General features: G+C 35.4%; 1 protein-coding gene across 1 annotated transcript in view; it reads left to right on the forward strand.

Annotated features, from left to right (window-relative positions):
- The first annotated feature begins 2,628 nt into the window (after positions 1-2,628).
- LOC107566773 (ankyrin repeat and fibronectin type-III domain-containing protein 1-like) overlaps positions 2,629-22,275 on the forward strand; it is a 42,420-nt gene continuing 22,773 nt past the window's right edge. Inside the window, exons 1-7 of the mRNA XM_016252310.1 lie at positions 2,629-2,766; positions 12,890-13,100; positions 17,188-17,382; positions 19,158-19,271; positions 20,028-20,125; positions 20,211-20,301; positions 21,007-21,111. Coding sequence (XP_016107796.1) covers positions 2,629-2,766; positions 12,890-13,100; positions 17,188-17,382; positions 19,158-19,271; positions 20,028-20,125; positions 20,211-20,301; positions 21,007-21,111 — 952 coding nt within the window. The remainder of the gene's footprint in view (positions 2,767-12,889; positions 13,101-17,187; positions 17,383-19,157; positions 19,272-20,027; positions 20,126-20,210; positions 20,302-21,006; positions 21,112-22,275) is intronic.

Consider the following 22,275-nt stretch of genomic DNA (forward strand, 5'->3'; position numbering starts at 1 on the left):
GCTGCACACATCTGAATATTTGGGTTGTACTGTTCTGGAACAGTGTTGTAAATACAACTTAACCACTGATTTCTAGTCGTGTCCTCTTTTGGAAGGCCAAACAAAATATTTTCGCTTTCGCAACGAAACACACAGCGTCTTCACAACATGGCGGTGGCAGCAACAATAAATTACGCCTTTCTTCCTTTGCGTGAACATTTGGGCGGCGTTATGCATATCTTCCCACATTGTGATGTAGACATGTGGGGGCGTGCTTAAATGAGGCATTTTAGGAGGGCGTGGACGAGTCTTAACTTTTATAAAGAATATCTCTTTGGGTTTGAGACTTTAGTCTTTGCAACTTTAGGGATCTTATCTATTCACGAACAGCTTTTAACACTCCAAAGAGAAAGGAAAACTTGAAATTGCATCATATGACCCCTTTAAAATTCATGGAACCTTTCCATTACACAACAGGTTCTTTATTGGTTCTTTATATTTTTTTAAATGTTCTTTAGGGTGTACATTAAGGGAAAAAATGGTTATTTTAAGAAATGAACACTGAAAGGTTCTTTGGGGAACCAAAAATGGTTCTTCTATGACATCACTGAACCACAATTTAGTCATTAAAATCCACAGGTGTCATGATGGTTGCAGACATGAAAAAAACATGTCTAAAAATGGCTCACTCAAAGATCATTTCATGTTTCCCCTGTTTTAAGATTCAGTCGTGACCAAATGGTGTGGTAATTTGTTTGCTTTATAAATAGTCCATTAATTTATATTAGTTTGACCCATATATGTTTAAGAACATAAAGTACTGTACTGTACGCTGTAACAGGTCAAGCATTGTATAAATCTATTTTTGTATGCTTCACCCATAATAATACTTATGATACATTTTACTTCGGGTGAGTTTCATGCATTGATAGCTGATCGATGTGGACAGTTTTATAGCACTTGTACATGGAGTTAGGTGTCAGATGAAAGGATATGCACATCTACAGGAAAGGTAATTTTTAAAACATATTCACGAAAGTTGCTATGACAACAGTGAGACTGCCATTCCCAAGCGTGAGGACACAGTTTCTGGTACCAGAAGTGCTTTGGTGTCTGCATTGATTATGGTGTAATTAGAAAATGGAATATTTCCATTTGGCATTGCGGTAGTAGATAGTGTTAATATCATTAACTCACCTTACGTAAGCAACGAGGGGCCACATTTACACATCTGCTTTACGCATCGGCGTGTCTGTTGTGGAATTCTAGAATAGTAATTCAGCCACTTTAGTTTCATGCATTTTTGTCATGTTGCCTTTATTTGACTTATGGGTAATGCAATACTTATACAATCTAGTATTAGTTTGGAAAAGTTCATAATTATGTAACATGTAATTTACTTTCTAAGCAAAAGTTTTGAACCTTTGAGCAAGTTTTATGATTTTAAGAATTAATCTTATAATCAAGGTTAACTTATAATTAATAATATTTAAAATCCTACTTTTTTATATATTTATATTTGCAGAGTCTTGGAGCCACCGGCAGATACGAAACCCATAAAAAGTAAGTGGTTTATTTTACATACATTACCTTCTAAAACTGCAAATGCAATTGCCAGAAATGAAAAGGGTGACAGATGAAGACTAATGATGGCACTATCAAATGTCATATTGTTCACAAACCTGACACACTTGAGGAAACTCAGCAATATGATGTAAGTGTAACTACAGTTGCCTAATGAGTTTGGTATGAATGCTTTATTTATTTATTAATTAATTCAAGGCATTAATTCAAATTCAATACTCTATTTCCGGTTTAAACATGTTCTGACTTCAAAAACAAGATATCAGATGGTCTTGTTATCCCAGAAGAAGTTTATACCTGTTTATTTTGTGCTGCTTCTTATCATTGTTATCCACTGTGTTTCACACTGCAATTTTTCATCTAATTAAAATGCACAGAGAAGCAAGCTATTGATTTTATCAATATGAATCCATGGGGGGTTTATTAACGCATAGGCACCATTACTCAGTAGCAGCCAATATCCAAGAGTGTTATATAAGCTATTTTTAGAGCATAATTGGTTGTTCTGGTCACCTGTTCAGATTGAGCTTTATCAAGGTTTGCTTTGTGACATCTCAACCTGACTGAACTATCTGCATCATTTTCTGTTTGCTAATGTATTTATTCATTCATTTTATACATGGCAAATTATTCATGAGCAAAAACAATGCATTTGCTGATGAATACATTGACATTATAGGTCAACAAAATGGAAGGTACCACTTTCTGACACCATATTCTCAGCCTTTAATCCATTTTGTTGAAGTGAAAGGGAATTATTCTAAATATAGCACCTAGAAATTGTGCTGAGTTCTGTGGCAATTGCCAGTCTGTAACAGGTCTGCAGGTGTTTGTCATTCCTTTTGATGCAGTTTTATTTTTACAGTCAAGTATTGTATTCAGCTCAACACAATAATACATTTTCTACAACCAGAAAAGCCTCTTATGAGGTTTTTAAACCCCTAACCTGTCAGTTTGTTTGGGTAATAGTGTGTTTGCATGCACACGTCTAATAGCTGCAGAGGGAAACTGTTTTGAATGCTTGGTGAGAAACCGTGCTGCCTGCAGTCTGAATCAGTGGAGCCCATGGTATCCATTAAGAAATACGGCACTAGTAGTGTTGCTATGGAGATCAACTCAATGGAAACCACGTTTAAGCCTCAGAAAGACATAATCAAGTCCTTTGGCTTTAGTTCCAGAGATACGCGCTGCAACAGTGTGGTGGTGATACACTGTGTTGTTTTGCAATTTAATGATTCAGATTATTTCAACTTTATTAAATAATGGCAACACTTTGGTATAGGGACCAATTCTCACTTTTAACTAGTTGCTTATTAGCATGCCCATTAATAGCATATTGGCTGTTTATTAGTACTTATAAAGCACATATTCTGCATGACCATATTCTACATCCCTAATCCTTATATACTAACTATTAATAAGCAGCAAATTAGGGGTTTATTGAGACACAAGTCATAGTTAATGGTTTGTTAATAGCGAGAATTGGACATTAAGATAAAGTGTGACCAAGATAATTTTAGTTTGTTGTCTGATACTGCTGTATTCCATCATGCATGTATCAGCTTTTGTAGCAGTGCAATTATGTGAAGTTTTGTTATTAAAGTGATAGTTGACCCTAAATGAAAAATCTGTCATCATGTACTCATTTTCGTGTCTTTCCAAACCCATTTGACTTTTTTTCTTCTTTGGATCACAAAAGTAATAGTTTAGAACAGGGGTGCCCAATCCTGCTCCTGGTGATCGACTGTCCTGCAAAGTTAATCTCCAACTCTAATCAAACACACCTGCCTTTAATTTTCAAGTGATCCTGAAGACCTTAATTAGTTGCTTCAGGTGTGTTTGATTAGGGTTGGAGCTGAACTTTGCAGGACAGTCGATCGCCAGGAGCAGGATTGGGCACCCCTGGTTTAGAAGAATAGTTTGGTTGCTCTTTTCCATACAATGCAAGTAGATGGGAACTACGACCTGCCAAGCTCCAAAAATGGCAAAAAGCACCATAAAATCCTAATAAAGAAGTCCACACTACCTGTGCAATATATTTCTTGACATCTGAAGCCACAGATTGAAATTTAAAGGAATAGGTCAGCCAAAAATGAAAATTTGATGAGCTCACCAATCGATCATCTGCAGTGAATGGGTGCCGTCAGAATAAGTTCAAGCAGCTAATAAAAAATGATCTAATAATCACAATAATCTAAAAGTAATCCACACAACTCCAGTCATCAATTAACGTCTTTTAAAGTATAAAGCTATGTGTTTGTAAAAAAAATAAAAAAATAAAGGCTGTCAAATATAAGACTATAATGCAGGGGTGGCGAACGTCGGTCCTGGCGAACCGCAGCCCTGCAGAGTTTTGCTTCAACCCTAATCAAACACACCTGAACAAGCTAATCAAGGTCTGAACGTTATTAGGAAGCTACAGGCAGCTGAGTTTTAATTAGGGTTAGAGCTGAACTCTGCAGGGCTGCGGCTCTCCAGGACCGGAGTTCGCCACCGCTGCTATAATGCATAATAACTTATAAAAACCCTCCAGTAGAAAAGTCCATCCCCTTTTTGTCCTCTCACATCAACTTTTTGAACTGTTTTTGCTTGATCTGTTAATTTCTCTCCTGATTCAGATGAGATGACTTTCTCACTGGAGAAAGCAATATTATGATTAGAGGACTCTTATTAAGCCAGAAACAATGGTTTAAATTTATAAATGTCTTAATGATACATTTGTTTTTTACAAACAAGCAGTTTTTCATTTCACAAGATCTAAATGGATGGACTGGAGTCGTGTGGATTACTTGCAGATCACTCTGATGTTTTTATCAGCTGTTTGGACTCTCAATCTGATGGCACCCATTCACTGCAGAGCAAATTATGTAATGTTAAATTTCTCCAAATCTGTTCTGATGAAGAATCAAAGTCATCTACATTTTGAATGGCCTGAAAGTGGGTAGGCTACATTTTCTGCAAATTATCAGTTTTAGTTGAACTATTCCTTTAAGTTATTCACTAAAAATCTTGTCTGACAGCGTGGTCACCATTCACTTTCATTGTATAGAGAAGAACAGCTTGAACTCCTTTTGTGTTCCACAGAGAAAAGAAAGTCATACCGGTTTTGAAAGACATGAAAGCGAGTAAATACTGACATGATTTAATACTAATAGTAGAGCATTGTACAAATGACAAATTAAGACTTTATCTTTAAAACAGCAGGTGGCTTCACAGACAAAAATAAAAGTTTGAACGTCACAATCTTCTATTCGCTTCCTATGAGCAATGATAACATCAGGACCAGTTGGCAGCTGCTTGATTTATGCTCGGTCAGTCGAGACAGTCTCTGGCTCACTTTTCACCGATAGATGTACCCCGCTCGTGACACGGGAGACTTTAAAGTGATGCTACCAGTCGAAACATTGCTTTTGATGTCTGAATTTTGTGCCAAAAAAAGAAGAGTCCAGGTTGTTTTCAAGATGAGTTGTACTTTCACTGACACAAATTGTTCTGAATTATAGTTTCGGTATATAGCCAAATTGAGGCTGACTCACACTAGCCTGGGACACAGAAATCCATGTTGCCCACACATAGAGGTAACACTCGAGTTTGTTAAGGAGGGTTACATAAAGATCTCTTTAATGTTTATATAAGCTTTATACGACACTTGACTTTTATACGCTGAAGGATTGAATCACAGAGTCCTTAATCGTGTGCCAATAGTTTAGCTGAACAGATTTAGCCATTAAAACACAGTCACAGTTTACTAAACTAAAGTATTATTAAATTTTGTTGCCTGCAGTGGGTGCCTTCAAAGTGAAGTTAGTTCACCCAAAAATTTATATTCTTCTGGGGAATATAAAAGAAGATATCCATACAATGGAAGTCTGTGGGCTCCAATTTGTTGTTTGGGTCACCCAATGTTCATCTTACTTCAATGCATACAGGTTTGGAACGACATGAGAGTGAGTGGAGTTTGTTTTTGTTGTTCATTTTTGATCAAGCTATACATTTGATTAGCATTGCATTCATGACCTTAGTGTTTCTAGTGTGGTACTCTACCCATTAAGTTACACAAACATCAGCATTTTCATTTATAAAATCTTGCATACAGTTGAAAATTCACTCTCCAAGTTCTTGGAACATGATTTTGGCTCTAGTATCCACTTCCCACTTTTTCTGTTCACTGCAGTAGCTGTTTCAAGACTAATCGCCATCCTACATATGGTTTGCTCTTAGCCTGAGAAATCGTGGATTTGACTGCCAGTAAACAGTATTTTTAGTTTTTGAACAAAATGCTAATAGAAACCAAGCCTCCAATCCCATACCCCTGATGAGATGTGTATCTCAGAGTTGTTGTTGTGGCCTCTGTTTTGCCTGCCATGCAAATGGAACACTTAGCCTTGAGCTGCGGAGAGGAGCCGCGCACAAAAGCCTGCTGAGAAGAGAGCACTTGCTCTTTCACGCCGTCGTGACTTGGTATACTGCCTTCTGATTGGCTGTGCGCTCGCTCCTCTCATAGCCCCCCTTCTGCTGGTTTCTTGTCTTTCCATGAGTCAAGAAATATCTGGAAGCAGCTGCAATGCGAGACGACTGGATCAAGTTGGAGATGACATTAGTTTAGAAGTGGTTTTGTGATAGCTACAACTTCACATGAAGTTCCATGAGTACTCATAAAGCCGTTTCATGCTTCAAGCAATAGGAACGAAGAAGAAAGGGTGTCTTTTTTATCTCCTTCCATTTGCATCACTGGTTCTACCTGTTTTCACACCTTTCCTTTTGTACTTTTAGTCATCCTACACCTGCGCTTATGTACTGTTACTTGCTGGCCTGGTTTCCTTATTGTTTCCTTCTAGTATCACTTTTAACTTTCTCTTGACGTTAGAAAGAAACTAAGCCCTTCTTAACGGAGCCACTACATGTTGACAGAGTTATTTGTCTTGCTTTTGTAAATTAGTTTTTTGTCCCAATGCTGCCAAACATGAGATACTGAGTTTATAAAGCGTAATGTTGCACAGAGGTATTCTTGTAGGCCACGGGCTGGAATAGCACTGTGCAAAAGTAGCAGTAAACATTCACGAAATCCTAATTAATTAATTAATTTACTTCTTATCAGAGATTGCTTTGGGCTGAGTGCTGCACAGTGATGCTGTATTTTATTTAGATATTTTTTTGTAATACCCTTTCAAGGATTTCTACTGATAGGAACTGATGACATGGGTATCTCGCTGTACCATTAGTGTCAGTTTTCATTAAGCTTGTGTTCCCTGAATGCTCGCATGCAAGACGATGAGAGCTTTGCTTTTAAGCTGCAGCTATGGAAACAGCTTTGTTCTGCCATCATGTAAAAGGTTCTTCTGTATTTTTGCCATTATATTTGTTTCGACACAGTTCCGTCTTAAAGAGGCCGACCCCTTATGGTGTCATTTCAGCATATATACTTTGAGTATTGCATGTGAGACAGTTTTAGTCCTGAAAGCATGTGTTGAGAAGTAGTTTTAAAGCATTTGTATATGAATAGATTTTTTTAATTCAAGTTTAGCTGTCTTAAATTGCTGTTTTCTACAGTAGACAGATACAATATAGTATGTGCTGTGTGTATATAAAACAGATTATTGTATAATATATTATATCATACTATATTTGAAAACATATACACTGAAAAAAATTGTAGGATTTACAATTTCACTCTCTTTTACTAATTGTTAGTAAATTTCACAAATAATTCTTAAGAAATGGCAAGTAACACATTGAATTAAAAGTTACATTTTACAAGTTACAAATTACATTACACATTAAATCAATATTTTTGAGATTAGTAAAAAAGGCTGAAATATACTGTGTTTTATTTTTATCAATCATTTTACAGTGCATAATACTGTTTACTAATTTATTATATAATCGTACAGTTCGCAAAACAACAAAGCAAACAAGAACATTTATAGCTTTAAGAACGTTTCACGTAAAATAATGTACATATATTTACATCAGTAAATTTGATTATTAAATTTGATTATTCATTTGTTCTTTCATATAGAACATGTGCTATTTGATGTATAGAGTGTAACAGGACTGACGAGACGTGAGGCGTGAGGATCCATGTGCAAACTTTTAAGAGACGTGGTTTTAACAGGCATGGGTCAGACAATGGCAAACGGGTATATCGAAGGCAAGACAAGAGATAAATCCAGGTAGAAGGCAAAAGTCCAAGCAGGGGCAAACAGAGTCAGAAACAGCAAGCAAAGGGTTAATCCAAGAGATATTGCGTGAATCAGAGACCAGGAAAACAGACAAGGCAAGACTAAACTAAGAAAACTTTGAAAACTTAAACAGGCTCGGTAAGGTAGCTATCCGCTAACCAGGGATACACGCAAAACAATACACAAGACGAAAACAGAAAACACGGAATGGCTCAGTAAGGCAGCTAACACTTGGGAAGTGAAAAATTCAGAACAATACTTGGCAGTGAGAGAGAGGAAGTCCATGGCTTAAGTAGCATGTCTGATTGGATTCAGTTGTGTGTGTGTGTGTGTGTGTGTGATCAGTGCATTCAGCTGTGTGCGTGTAATCAGTGCAATGGTTGATGGGAAATGCAGTCCAGGGTGATGTGTAACAGTCTGTGTGGTGTGAGAGTCAATGTAATGGGAGAATAACCTCTAGTGGCAATCGGCCTGAAGACCACGGACCGGATTCGTGACATAGAGAATAGTGAATGAGTGAGCAATTTTGGACACAACATTTCATTAATATTTAAAATGAATACTTATCTAAAAGTGAGTATAAAATATTAACATTGTTTATTAGGCACTTGATCATTGTTTTTGTTTGTCAATAGCATAACCTAAAAAAAAACAGTTGTTGAGGAGCCCAGTAAATTGCAGCGTCTGTGGCTGCACGTCACAAGTTTTATGTTAGATAAGGAACAATTGAAGCTGTCTTTCATGTTGGCATATATTCATTGGCTTTAATAAAGAACACATCCCTAAATCTTTTAGCTGAATGCTGTTGTCAAATTGCAGCCATTTCCATTCACCTTTTTGCATCACCTTATTGTTTTCTTCTCTATATCTCCTCATTTCTTCTTTGAGGTGTCGCTCTCTTCTTAGAAGTTTTCGGTTGAATTAACACAGGATGGCATTTATGTGGTTGCACTGGAGAGGTGGGTGAGAGTGTAGTAGGAAAATGTGTCTTGTCTGTCACTTAGCTGTCAGTCCATGTGGTCGTGTGAATCATCCCCTTTTCTTTCCTCAAACTTGTCTTTATCTCCAGCTGGAATGGTTGGGTAACTTCACCCCGGCTGCACAGAGGGGATTCGTCATCAGCGTATCTACAACGGTGAAGGACTGCCATTAGCACTTCTGTGTTCAGAGACCATTTTGCATGAGAAACAAATGGCTTGAGCTATTCTCTGAGAAAATAAAGCATTCGCTAATATGCAAGTAGGTGGAGAGATAATAAGCCATATTAGTATAATATTCCTTTTTTCCCTGGGGACCCATTTCACACCACGTCATGACTATAGACAGAGTAGAATTACAATGAATCTGAGCACATCCTCCCACAGTGCAACATGTTTTTTGTTTGGTGTGTTTTTTTTAATAGTCCAATTCAGATTTCATCTTTAAAAGCTAGTATTACTTCTAAAAAGTCTTCGAAATCTCCTCTGCTAGTTAATGGAACTGTAATTTTCCATTGGCCCGTTGGAGACAATAAAAATCAGGGCATGCTTTTGTGCACTAGGGCACTAAACACACAGTCAAGCATTCCAGCTATTAAGTCAGTATTAATGGATTAAAAGCATCACATGCTGTGATTGAGCACTCATTCTCAATATTGCTTTAAAACCTAAGGGTCTTCACAAATACAAAGACACAAACAACCTTTTTTCCATAATGTTCTGATCATTATTATAACAACATCAACAACGAGGGGAAATTAGCCATGTTCTAGTTTGAATATGCCTCAATTAAGTTGGAGCATTATGCATTTTGCCCTCTGGCCACATTTTATATTGAAGAGTTCAACTAGCCACAATTGAGTTTTCAACAGATTGCTTTTGTGATTCATGTTTACTGGCTCTTTTCCAAATCCTAGTGAACTGCCTTACTGCATAATGCCTACATAGGCAGCTGCTTCTAAGAACACTCAGTCTCAAAAGTAACTGATTTGGAATACTGATTTGGGTAAAATAGTTAGAAAGTTCAAATTAAAAAGTATTTTTAAGAGTGTATTTTTAAGTATATTGTATATTATAGATATACTTTTGAGATAAAATGTATATGTATGTACATTATGTATACACATGCAAATGTATATACTATATACATGTATGTATATTTGTATTTATAAAATAAAATACATTTAATTGAAACGGTATAATGTATATATATATATATATATATATATAAACACACATACACACACACACACACATATATATATATATATAAAATGTAACAAATATAATTATATAATTTATACAAAGTATTATTTTTATAATTTATAAAATATTTACTATACTTTTCAGAAATAAGAGCAGAAGTATTTCTTTTAATTGTGTGTGTGTATATATATATATATATATATATATATATTATATATATATATATACACACATATATATATATATATATATATATATATATAATTAGCATATTTATAATTTATGCAAAGTATCAAAGTATTATTTTTATAATTTATAAAATAATAAAATATTTACTATAATATTTAAAATTGATTTAATAGAAACTATTAATATAATTATATAATTATTAATATAGTTATATATAAAAAATAATTAAAAATAAAATGAATTTATATTTTGTATTATTTCTATAATTTTCTTTAAATAATGACCTGTGGATTCCTCTGTTTTCCAAGAATCTGATAAAAACTCAGTGGTGGTTGGTTGAGCTCCTTAGTATAAAATGCACCCAGAGGGGGGAAACATAATCTTAATAATTACACTGCCTACCTTTCGGAACAGCCCTCCTGTGATGTCTTAAAATACTGTGTAGCTAGACAGCTCACTAGGGTTTGAAGCAGCAAACGTGTGCACATGGTAGGCGAATCACCTGTGGATCCAGCTCAGGTCCACTCATGACAGTCAGGATGCCAGATTGTTGTTGTGTTGGGGATTAGATGCCTGTTTCTGCAGATAAGACAGAGAATGAGACAACTGGAGTGATTATGAGAAAAGAACAACAGGTCCTCCTCCTCCCCTCCTCCCTATCTCTTGCACAGCGTGCTCTGGGCATAGGTGTTGGAAGTGCAGATGAGGGCTTTTAGTTCTCATATTTATTTTTGCATCAGCATTTTTTTGCAACGTTCAGACAGCGTGTACTCATGCCAGATGTTTTGGCAAATGGAGCAGATCTTATCTTTTTTTAGGCATTTATATTAATTGTTTTTACACGTCATGGAGAGATTGATGGTTGATATAGAGGTGTTACTCGTCTGTGGTTACATAAACTGCAGACAACTTGCTAGGCGATCAGAATAGTCTTCAAAATATTCTTTTACAAATATATAAATTTTTGGGATGCAGCAAAAAAATGCTGCCTCCAAATATTTTCATTTATGGATTTAACTCACAATTGAAGAAGAGCTGCTGTGGCTGTTAGATTCGATGTATGAATTCGCATTTTAATTATGAATAATTATTGCATTCGTTGATTGGAGTACTAGTAATTTCTGTGCCTACCTTCTGGTGCATGCCTGATTACCATGCATCTGTGCTGGTAATTGAAAGGTTTTATAGGTCAAACCCATGAGTAATCATCCATGGGCAATCTGTGCTCACGTTGTCCGTGCTGATTGTTGGTGAAAATCTGTGAATTATTTTTTAAGTAATTGAGAGTATTTTCTGTGATCACAGTGAATGTATGCATTAACATCTATAAGTAAGCTATTAATAGCTTGACGTTTCTGAGGACCATAAACATGTCTGTGTAGTGCATTGCAAAAAAAGTATTTGTTCAAGCATAATAACCAGTTCAATACAACAACACTGGATAAACAGATTGCATAAGTCTGTTTACTTAGCTAATGATAGACAGGGGAGAATTCGAAATCCAATATAGAGTAGAATTCAATTTTTTTTTGTTCAAAATATGATTATAATGATTACAAAAATAAATATATACACTACTTTTGAAATGCCTGTTGTTGGTAAGAATTTATGCTAACCAAGGCTGCATTTTTAAAATCAAAAATAAAGAAAATACTGTTAAATATTGCTACAGTTAAAAATAATTTATTAAATTAAATTAAATGTAATTTAATTTATATATATTTAATATATTTTAAAATATAATTAATTCCAGATTTCACTGTCATATGATCACCGGCAATATGTTGACTTGGTGCTTAAAAAATTATTATTATCTTATTATTATCAAGGTTGAAGACTGCAGCTTAATATTTTTGTGGAAACTGTGATATTTTTCTTTTGGAATTCTTTGATAAATAGAATGTTCAAAAGAACAGCTTTTTTTTAAATAGTATTTTTGTAACAATGTAAAGGTCTTAACTGTCATTTCTGATCAATTTAACGTGTCCTTGGTGAATAAAAGTATTAATTTATTTCAAAATAAAATATTACTGATCAAAATCCCAAATCAGGTTGCATAAATATCTGACCCTGGACCACAAAACAAGTCATCACTGAATAAATAAGCTTTCCATTGATGTATGGTTTGTTAGGATAGGACAATATTTGGCCGAGATACAACTATTTGAAAATCTGGAAAATCGTATCTCTGAGTGCAAAAAAAAAATCTAAATATCAAGAAAATCACCTTTAAATTTGTCCAGATGAAGTCCTTAGCAGTGCATATTACTAATCAAAAATTAAGTTTTGAAATATTTACGGTAGGAAATTTACAAAATATCTTCATGGAACGTGATCTTTACTTAACATCCTAATGATTTTTGGCATAAAAGAAAAATCAATCATTTTGACCCATACAATGTATTGTTGGCTATTGCTACAAATATACCCGTGCTACTTAAGACTGGTTTTGTGGTCCAGGGTCACATATACCATAAAAATATATATAAAAAGTGAATAGGCAACCGGTTGAGAATTTTTGCTAGAGTTTTTTAATTTTGGGCATTCAGATTACTAAGGAAATCAATTGAGCTTTTGAGTCACAAATTCTGTTCTAGCTTTCAGTGCTGTTGTACAGTTGAGTAGAGATTTTAACCAAAAGGGTGCACTAGGGGGACTGTTCCTGTAATAAGTGTTCTGCAAGTTACTGTGTGTATAAAAGTGTGTGCTAAATGACTACTTAGAGTATCATGAGTGCCACTGCTTACCTTCAATCGTTTCTTCTCCTCACAGAACATTCAGAGCAGTGAGGCTCTGTTTGAGGCTGTTGAACAGCAGGACCTGGATGCCGTGCAGATCCTGCTGTTCCAGTACACAGCTGAAGAACTGGACCTCAACACTCCCAACAGTGAAGGCCTGACACCTCTGGACATCTCCATCATGACCAACAACGTCCCCATAGCCAAACTGCTGCTCAAAGCAGGAGGGAAGGAGAGCCCTCACTGTGAGTATGCATATTTAACAGACATGAGCTTTAAACAGTCAATCCCTCAGTGTGTCTAAAGGGCTTCACGTGTCTAAAGTGTTTCCTTATTAAAGAGCCACTAAACCATCCTTGAAATTTACAATGTAATTTGACTGGAGTGAATCAATTAATTAATCTAGTTCTTTATGAACATTTGGCATGGGAGTTTTCACCAAAATGCCATATTATAGGTATTGCCCCATTTTTATATGAAAACATAACATTTTAAAATGCTAGTATTTTCTTAGTAAAAAGCTTTTTTATAGATTTTATTTGCTTTAATGTAACATGTCTTTTGTCCCCTCATTAAATGTCAGCTGTTGCATATTGCTATATAAAATATTACAAATGTACTGTATACTAGTACTATACTAGAATACTAGTACTATATACATATATAGGCACACACACATACACACACACACACACACACACACACGTATATGTGCATATATATATATATATATATATATGTGTGTGTGTGTATGTGTATACATACATATATGCACACACACACACTCATATACCGTATATACACGTAGACACACACGTGTGTCTGTATATGTACAATTCGATTTATTAGCACCTAAACACATTATGTGATGAAATTGTGCATATTTAAATTGTACAAAATAAAAGGATTTAAAAAAATCACTTTAGCAATAAAATATCTAAATGTATACATTTTAAAATAATAAATTGTAGTTCTAATACATATACAAAAACATACATTTTATATATATATATATATATATAAAATACATTTACAGTTCAGTTTATTAACACTTATCACGTGTGATAAAATGTTTCAGTTTTACAGTTCCTCTCTCACAGTAATACAATAACTAAAATCTATTTTACAGTAGCTATAATTCTGTGTTTCTGGCTGAAAGGTTACAATTTAGAAATGTGCTTGTGTTACTTAGGTTTTTATTACTTTTATTATCTTAGGTTACTTTTGTATGCTTTGTTTATCATCACATCTTCCCCAAGGAATAGAAGTGCATTCTATGTGGTTTCACCATCAAAAGGTTTTTCTTGCGTCACACGCTCCTGTTTAGCTTTGGCGACCAAAAGCAGATGCTCTGTAATTGGACAAGCTGTTTAGAATGAAGCTGACGATAAACAGACGGAGTCGAAGTGAGTGTTTGGCACTTTGCTTTAGGGGCTCGTGTAATAATCGCCTCCAAGTAGGAATACTAGAATAAACTTTTCCATGACAGCTGCCATAAGCACTCATAATTCTACTTTAAACATCGAATGACATCTGTCGTGACCACTAATGAGTTAATGAATTACGTTCATTATGTAATATTTTGGAAATAACATTGTACAGTGTCACAGAATAAAACAATCATTACTGACATTCAGGCATTTTGCATTTTACCAAACTATTTTTGTGACCACCTTAGTGTGGTTATCAGGTTTTAAAGCATCAAGAACAGATCTGTTAAAAATATCTGCACCCATTGCCCTTGGATTAATCAATAGCATATTCAGTCCCTGAGTCTTTGGCAACAGTAGAACAGGTGTTTCTTACCTTGAAAAATGTGGGAAAAAAAGTCCTCCAGTCCCGAGCACTCTGTGCAATCATGAAATAGCCGAATGTTGTCTGAGACCAAACAGGGAGCACTGTACTGCAGCCGGAGCGGGGCCGGGGTGGGGTAGACAGCACACGGCATCCCTCAGAAAAATCTTAACAAGGTTTGTCGTTTAATGGTTTCACTTTTCCAATGATGCATGTAACGGGGGGCAATTATACTAAGTGATTTATTGTACCCAGGCTGCAGTTAAATTTCAAAACATTTCATCGTGGCACAATCCAATCCTTGTAAACAAACAGAAAATAAACATTGCCGTATTTTCCCCTCCTGGGCTTTCAGCATTATATTTATGTCAGGCCAGAAGTGCCAAGTAAATCAATCAGCCAGACGCCTGACAGTTTGTAGGTCCGACCGAAGGCTGAAGTTAAAGCATGTTTATGGGCAGGACTGGGGCCCATAATGCCTATATTTAGGGCCGTCCCAAAGTCCCGACAATGCCAACTGTGTGTGACAGCGCAATATCGGCCGGCTCGCCCATTAATTTATAGTTTGTTCAATTAACCGCACGTAGTAGCCAGATGTCAGTCTTCAGAGCGCAGGAAATTGCACCTCAGGACTGCTAATATGGCTGCCTTTTCCATTGCGCCGTGGACCCCATGTAAGACCTAGGCTAGGTTAGACCCTCTTTTTTTCGAGTTGACAACACGCACTTTATCATCTCCCCCGGAGAGCTCTCGTCTCCGGGGGTTCGGGCTAGGCCAGTGAAAGAAGGTTTCTTCAGCCATGTATTTATTTGTTTATTTTGCTGTCATGGTCTATGACTAAGGCTCTGAAAGAAAATGCAGTAGTATTCACGGCCTATGAGGAGGACTGGTCAGGCAGTATTCATTTTACCATGACAAATCTATATGGCCAAACACAGTCCTGTGTGTTCCAGACGACCGTCGACTACATTCATCCACACCTCTCCCCTTCACCCACACGACTGTGCTGACACAAGTAGTGTGAGCTTGGAGAATTAATGGTAGTGTAATGGGCTTCCTGTTGTTTCAATCAGGACTTTTATTTTTGGTTTATGTAAGTTTAAGATGGATTTGATAAGTCTGATATTGCATGTCTTTTTCGCACTACAGTTTTGATTATAAACAAGTTGATGAATTTGCAAAAGCAAAGCAAAAACTATTATGCCCTGCCTACACTGAAAAAAAATGGTGAAGAAACAATTTTACTTACACTATTACAAAAATGGCAAATAGCACATTGCAATTTTGAAGTAGGAAGACTAAAATAGTATTTTCTTGAAATAATTTTTCACAGTGTATGTGTAAAAGATATTTTTTTCATATTAATTCATGTAGTCAATATGTGCATGTTTTTTTAACTGCAGGAAGTTTCTGGAAGTAAAAATCCTGGTCATTATCTCCATAGAGAAATTGATTTTCAGCAGTAACACATAAACCCTTTAGGACAGAGCTACCATGAGCGCAGAGGCTGTTAAATTATGATATATGATTCTGTAGAAGCCACAAGTGTGAATTTAACTTTATTTCACAAAAATAGCTATACTAGAACTAGAACCACAAAGCTAGTTTATCTAGCTTTTCTTTGTATCTTTTCTGTGTTCGCTTTCCCTTTCTTTCAAATTCTGGTTGTTTTTCTATTGGTTGATTGGTCGTGTTGTTTTGGTGACTGGTTTATGTTATTGTGTGTTTTCTAGGTTCATGTTGGCCTTCTTGCCGAGTTTTGATGAGTTCATGTTCTGTGTAAACCATCTTCTGTTTATTTGGTTTTGCTTTGTTTGATTTTTGTTGCTTTTAATTTTTTTTAAATGGGTTTAAAAAATTTTTTTAGCTTGAAAGCCTCTTTGTTACACTAACCATATTACTCAAAAAAGATAAACCAATCAAAAACTGCTGTTACTATGTAAATACAAATTGATGCTCCCTACACTCTCAAAATACATATATATTTTGCAATAAAGTAAAAATATATTGTTAATATAACAAAGTCATTCATTACATATTGTACTGTAGTTTTTGTATTTCATTTAGTCAATCTCAAAGCTTCATGGAATGAAGACTTAATTTCCTTATAAATTAATTTTAAAATATGTAATCTGCCATCTGTTTTCAAATATTTTTGCTTCCAAACAAAGTTTATAATGTTGTATTCATCTCAGAGCTGGTTGGTTTGGTTCAAGGCCAATAAAACACTTCATTGAAAAATATTGTACTGCCCACAGAGAAAATGATTATAAAAAAATATTCAAAAATGTTTTTTTTTGTTGTTGAAACAAATGGATGACCAGTGTTGTGGTCTATTGTACAAAAGCACAAATGTATAATTAATTTTTATTTCATAGCAGAGAACCTGTATTTTCTACACTATACAGGTCTGAAGTAAGACATTGTGACTTTACACCTCACCTTTAGACTGAAATGCAAATATCCAGAAGCTACAAAAAACATACTCATTGGAATAAATGAAAAGTCTCATTACCAGACCTCTGTGTTGTGTTTCAGTTGTCAGTTTAGAGAGCAGAGATGCCCATCTCTCAATGCTGGTGCAGGAAGCTCAAAGGAGAGCCAGCGAGCTGTCCACCCAGGTGATGAGAGAGAGTCTCAGCCTGGAAACATCTGACAAGGAAAAACAGCTCAAAGCTTGGGAGTGGAGATGCAAACTCTACAAGCGAATGCGCACGGGATTCGAGCATGCACGTAAGTCAAACCCTAGTCTGCTTCTGATGCCTAACCTCTCAGGATAAAAAGGTCATTCATATGCTATGCTACAATACAATACACATTGAACTGGCCTTATTTACTATCAGTCCTGTCTAATCTATCAGCATCTCTGCGGAAAGGTCATCTGTTCCTATATCGGCCCCACCTGTTCACTTTATTGGAGTGGGAAGACTCTGCAAACAAGCCACTATGATCATTTGGCCCACAGATATTAATATCAGGTTGATTGGCCTGAAATGACTCTTGAGCTGTGAACACACACAATAGTGTCCCTCGCACCCTCCTGTCATATTGATTACTCGTTATATCTGGCGAGTTTAGTTGGCTTCTCTTTGTAAACAACCTCAAGTGAAGGCAGCCGTGATAAATCAGCAAAGCTTTGCCGCAGACACTCTCAAAAATAAGATTGCCGAGAAATACTCAGAGGTATCTATGAAAAGTATTTCAGGAAACACAAGGGCACCATTAGCTGGGCTGTGTGCTTTGGGTTACAAGTACAAAATGAAGGTGCTAACAAGGCGATGGAACTGCATAAACCGTGCATGTACATATCAATGGACATAAAAAGGACAGCGTTCAGCCAAACAAACTACAGCTAGATTCACAGTTCGCGTTCTTAAATAGAGATACATTTACTTAAGAAACAAAATGACGTAAGATATCAAGTCTTGCTTTCTGAAACATTTATCAAAATGTGTTTATTCTTAAAACTAGAAAAAATATCTGCAAATGGGGTTAGAAAAAAATCATAAACTCACAATTTTGATACATTTTACAAAACAGATTTTGTTTCAATTTTATTTCAAGCAAGTGTATCTTGATTTAAGAATATTTAGATACCAGTACTGGAAAACCAGACAAAAATACTAGTAGATGCTTTCATGTAAATATTAAACAAAAATAGAACAAATGTGTGGTCACATACAGATGATTTTTTTTTTATTGTGTATTGCACAATTACACTGTTGTCAATGTAGCAATATATAATGCACAGCTCACACAGTCACTTCCAAACCAATCGTTTTTGTGTTGTTGAACACAGTGAATTCGCATGGCCAACTTGATTCCAACATGAAATCTGCATTGAAAAATGCTCTCACGCAAAATGAATTCTATTGAAATGAGTGGATTTCACCCTCAAAATGTTTGCTAAGCGCTGGTCAATGTGACCGCACCTTCAGAAAATAAATTTTTGCAGTGTTTTCCACTGCTTTTGGATTTCCTTTGGGCAGACAGTCCATTTAAACTGACAGCAGGTCAACAGAAAAGCAATAAACAGATATTACGTTCCACCTGTGAAGGACAATAGGATGTCTATTTAAAGGTGTAAGCAATTTCAGACTTTATTTTCATTAATTGTAAAAATATATGGTCAGTCGAGCCACTTTTGTGTGCAGACATTCAAACGCTACTCCCCATCTTCCATTAGTCTGCCTAACAGATATTGCCCCAAATACATAGCTAATGCTGCTGAGTCGGGCTGGTTGAGATGCTCAGACAGAGCAGAATGTTTTGATGTTGGTACAATGTTCAAACTTACGGGGAGTCAACCTGCAAATGGATCACTTATTAGTTGTCTTTGCATATTAAGTCTTTTATGGGAATATATTATCATCAAAAATTACACATTACTTGTATTTATGGTTATTTAATTATCAACAGCAATTGCTCTCCACTCCCTACAGTAAAAGCACAATGCAAGCAAGCTATGTGCAAGTTATGCTATGTGACCTATGAATTGGCTCTTTCAGGACCACCAGAGGCTCCGTTGATGGTGCGTCTTAGTGTGACCGGCAGCACATCTCTCACTGTTAGCTTTCAGGAACCTGCCAGCATGAATTCGGCCGTAGTGACCAAATACAAAGGTCAGTGCAGCCTTAATGTGTATTTGTCTGTATTACACACGCATATACCAGATTGCCTTGAGAAAGAGTTTTTTTTTTTTATAGTTTTTTTTATTATGCAAAATATAGAAAAATTACAACTTTCCCACCCCAACATATTAATTTAATTTAATATTTAATTTAATTATTTCATTAAATTTAAGTAATATCATTTAATTAACAATTAAGTAAATTAATTAAATCAATTTTTTAAACCGATAAGAGATTTGTTCATATTGTTCATCATTTAACATTCCAGATTACTTTTTGTTTTACTATTATTTTAAATTGTTTGAAAGGGGTGGAGAAGAAGTGTTTATTACTTTTACTTGCAGCTACACCTGTTTTTAACAGATGATAAACAGGTGAACAAACCCATTGACTTAAATTGGGGCCAAGCCATATCTAGGCATCTGAATATTATAGATTATGAGATTTGGAGATGGGACCTTTTATCCATAGAGATATGTATTAGTGAGCAGCCATCCTAAACCCTCCTAGCAACCACGCTCAACAGCCTAGCAATGTGGTGCAGAGTTTTGCATGGACAAAACCACTCACGTTTTCTAATATAGGTATCTAGTTATTCAAGCTATAATGTTGTTGTAGCTGTAATTCCTGTAGATGACGTTATAATGATCCAGTTTCATTCTGTCATATTTAGTTTCTTTAGACTCCACTCATTTATTGATGTTTCAGCTTTTAACTCTGTTTAATGTGTGATGACGTCTATTGCAGTGGAATGGAGCTGTTTGAAGGACTTCTCTTTATTAGTCGGAGAGATGATCCTCGAGAATCTGCAGTCCCTGAAATGCACAATATCAGGTCTTACCACGGTAAGATACAATTATAGCTCCACTGTAATTACAGCTGGTTGTTGTGTAGTAAATAATTTCTGAGATATTTTTCTGTTTGTTACAGGGTAGACAATACAACGTTCAAGTCTCCGCCTACAATATGAAAGGCTGGGGTCCGGCACAACTCTCTCAACCTCCCTCTGCAGTTCCCTCCAGTAAGTTCAGCAAAGCAGCCACAGTTCCCAAGTACCACATTCAAGGATAATTTATAAAAAGCATACTACAGCTCCAAACATCATTGTCTGGAAGTTTTTGAACCTTTGAGCATTGTGTCGGCATAGTTTTGTGCTTCTAATTCAAATATCATGTCTGTTATAAGGAGAGAAAATTGTATTGATTGTAGCCAACATCCTTGGATGTAGGACTGCGCTATTATTTAACCATCACGACTTCTACTCACCCTGCTGCCTTTCATACTCTCTGGATCTGGCCTTGAGTTTCAGCTTTCAAATAAACGCTGCAAAGAAAAACGAACTGTGTCACAGGGAGACAAGTTTTGTGTCAGTAACCAATCCAGCATTATAAAACCGCATGTACGCAATGCAGACACAGACAATTGTTTGGGTGAAATTAAGATTTTATTAAATAGATTTAAAAGAGAATTTACGGCTGTCCTTCCTTCTAGTTTTTAAAAAGAAAATCTTTATAATACATTGTGTTCAAATGACCCTCTCTTGATAATGAGTCACTATTCAGTAAGTGCCCCAACAATGTCTCGCCTTATTTTTGGATTATTTTGGGGTACTTTAGGATTAAGATTGGCTCTTTTTTGTGCAAGTCTGACGGAATCAAATTAAATGTCTTGTGACATCTAGAACATGTCACAAAACTGAGTTTTGTGTAATATTTCTCTTTATTAGACTGGAAGGACTGCGATGGGAGAGAGAGCAGGAGAGGTCACATTGAGGCTATGGAGAGGCTTTTACAGCAGGTTCGAGCCACACACCAGCACTTCTGCTGTAGAGGTACACACACACACACACACACAGACAGAGATCACTAACATATCTAAATGTAAGCACACTATCACACTATCTTTTATTTAAATAATTGTACACAAAAATGAGATTGGGATCGAGAAATTATGTGATGTAGCAAGACACTGGAGCACATGTGATGTCTCCTGTGAGATACTTTAGTGGATTTACATATCTTATGTGATGTCAGTGTAAGATCACACATGTAAAATATCTAAATTTATTGTTCAGAATGTTGAATCATTTTATTCCGATAATGTGCATTAAATAGACATTTAATTTAATAAAATGTTTATTTCAAAGAAATGCTGTTCATACTTTCTATTCATCAAATAATCTGAATTAGAAAATATCATGGTTTCCACAAAACCATTTTTTCCAGCATTGATAAAAATAAGTAATGGCTACTGAAAATTCAGCTTTTCCATCACAGGAATGAATTATAATTCTAAAATATATTAAAATAGAAAACAGTTATTTAAATTGTAATCATATTTCACAAAATTACTATTTTTTTTTGGTAAGCATTAGAGATTTCAAAAACATAAAAAAAACTAGTGCATTAGTGTATTTCAAACATATTTCAGTTTTATGAGCTTGGATTGATTAAACAATTATACTCAGAATGGTCAACATCCCCATTTGTCTTAAAGCAACATGTTTATTATTCCAATACCAAACCGGTCCTCCTACCTACCTTCAGAACATAATAAATTGTCACAGTTGCGTAGGTGTATTTAATCATATTTGAAAGTTTCTGTAATATCTCTGCTCTCCCATGTGAGCCTGAAAAACTATTTCACTATAAATGGTTCAAAACATTGGGAATCTCATCCCCGCTGCATTGTGATCAGTGGTGTGGGGACAAATTTTAGACCAGATTAATTCTAAGGGATTAAGTGATTCTACACAGTCCAGTCACGAACCAAACTTTTCATAAATTGGCATCATTCTTGCATGGCTTATAAGTCCTTGTAGACAACCCACACATTTTTTACAGAAATATGTGATATTCAGCTGATATATTTTAATATGAATAATTAATACAGATTTGTGTGATGCTTGATTGCCTAATTCATTTATATATATTTTTGTGTGTATATATATATATATATATATATATATATATATATATATATATATATATATATA

This window comes from Sinocyclocheilus grahami, unplaced genomic scaffold (assembly GCF_001515645.1).
Source record: "Sinocyclocheilus grahami isolate Dianchi unplaced genomic scaffold, SAMN03320097.WGS_v1.1 scaffold26.1, whole genome shotgun sequence".
In the NCBI taxonomy this organism is placed as follows: Eukaryota; Metazoa; Chordata; class Actinopteri; order Cypriniformes; family Cyprinidae; genus Sinocyclocheilus; species Sinocyclocheilus grahami.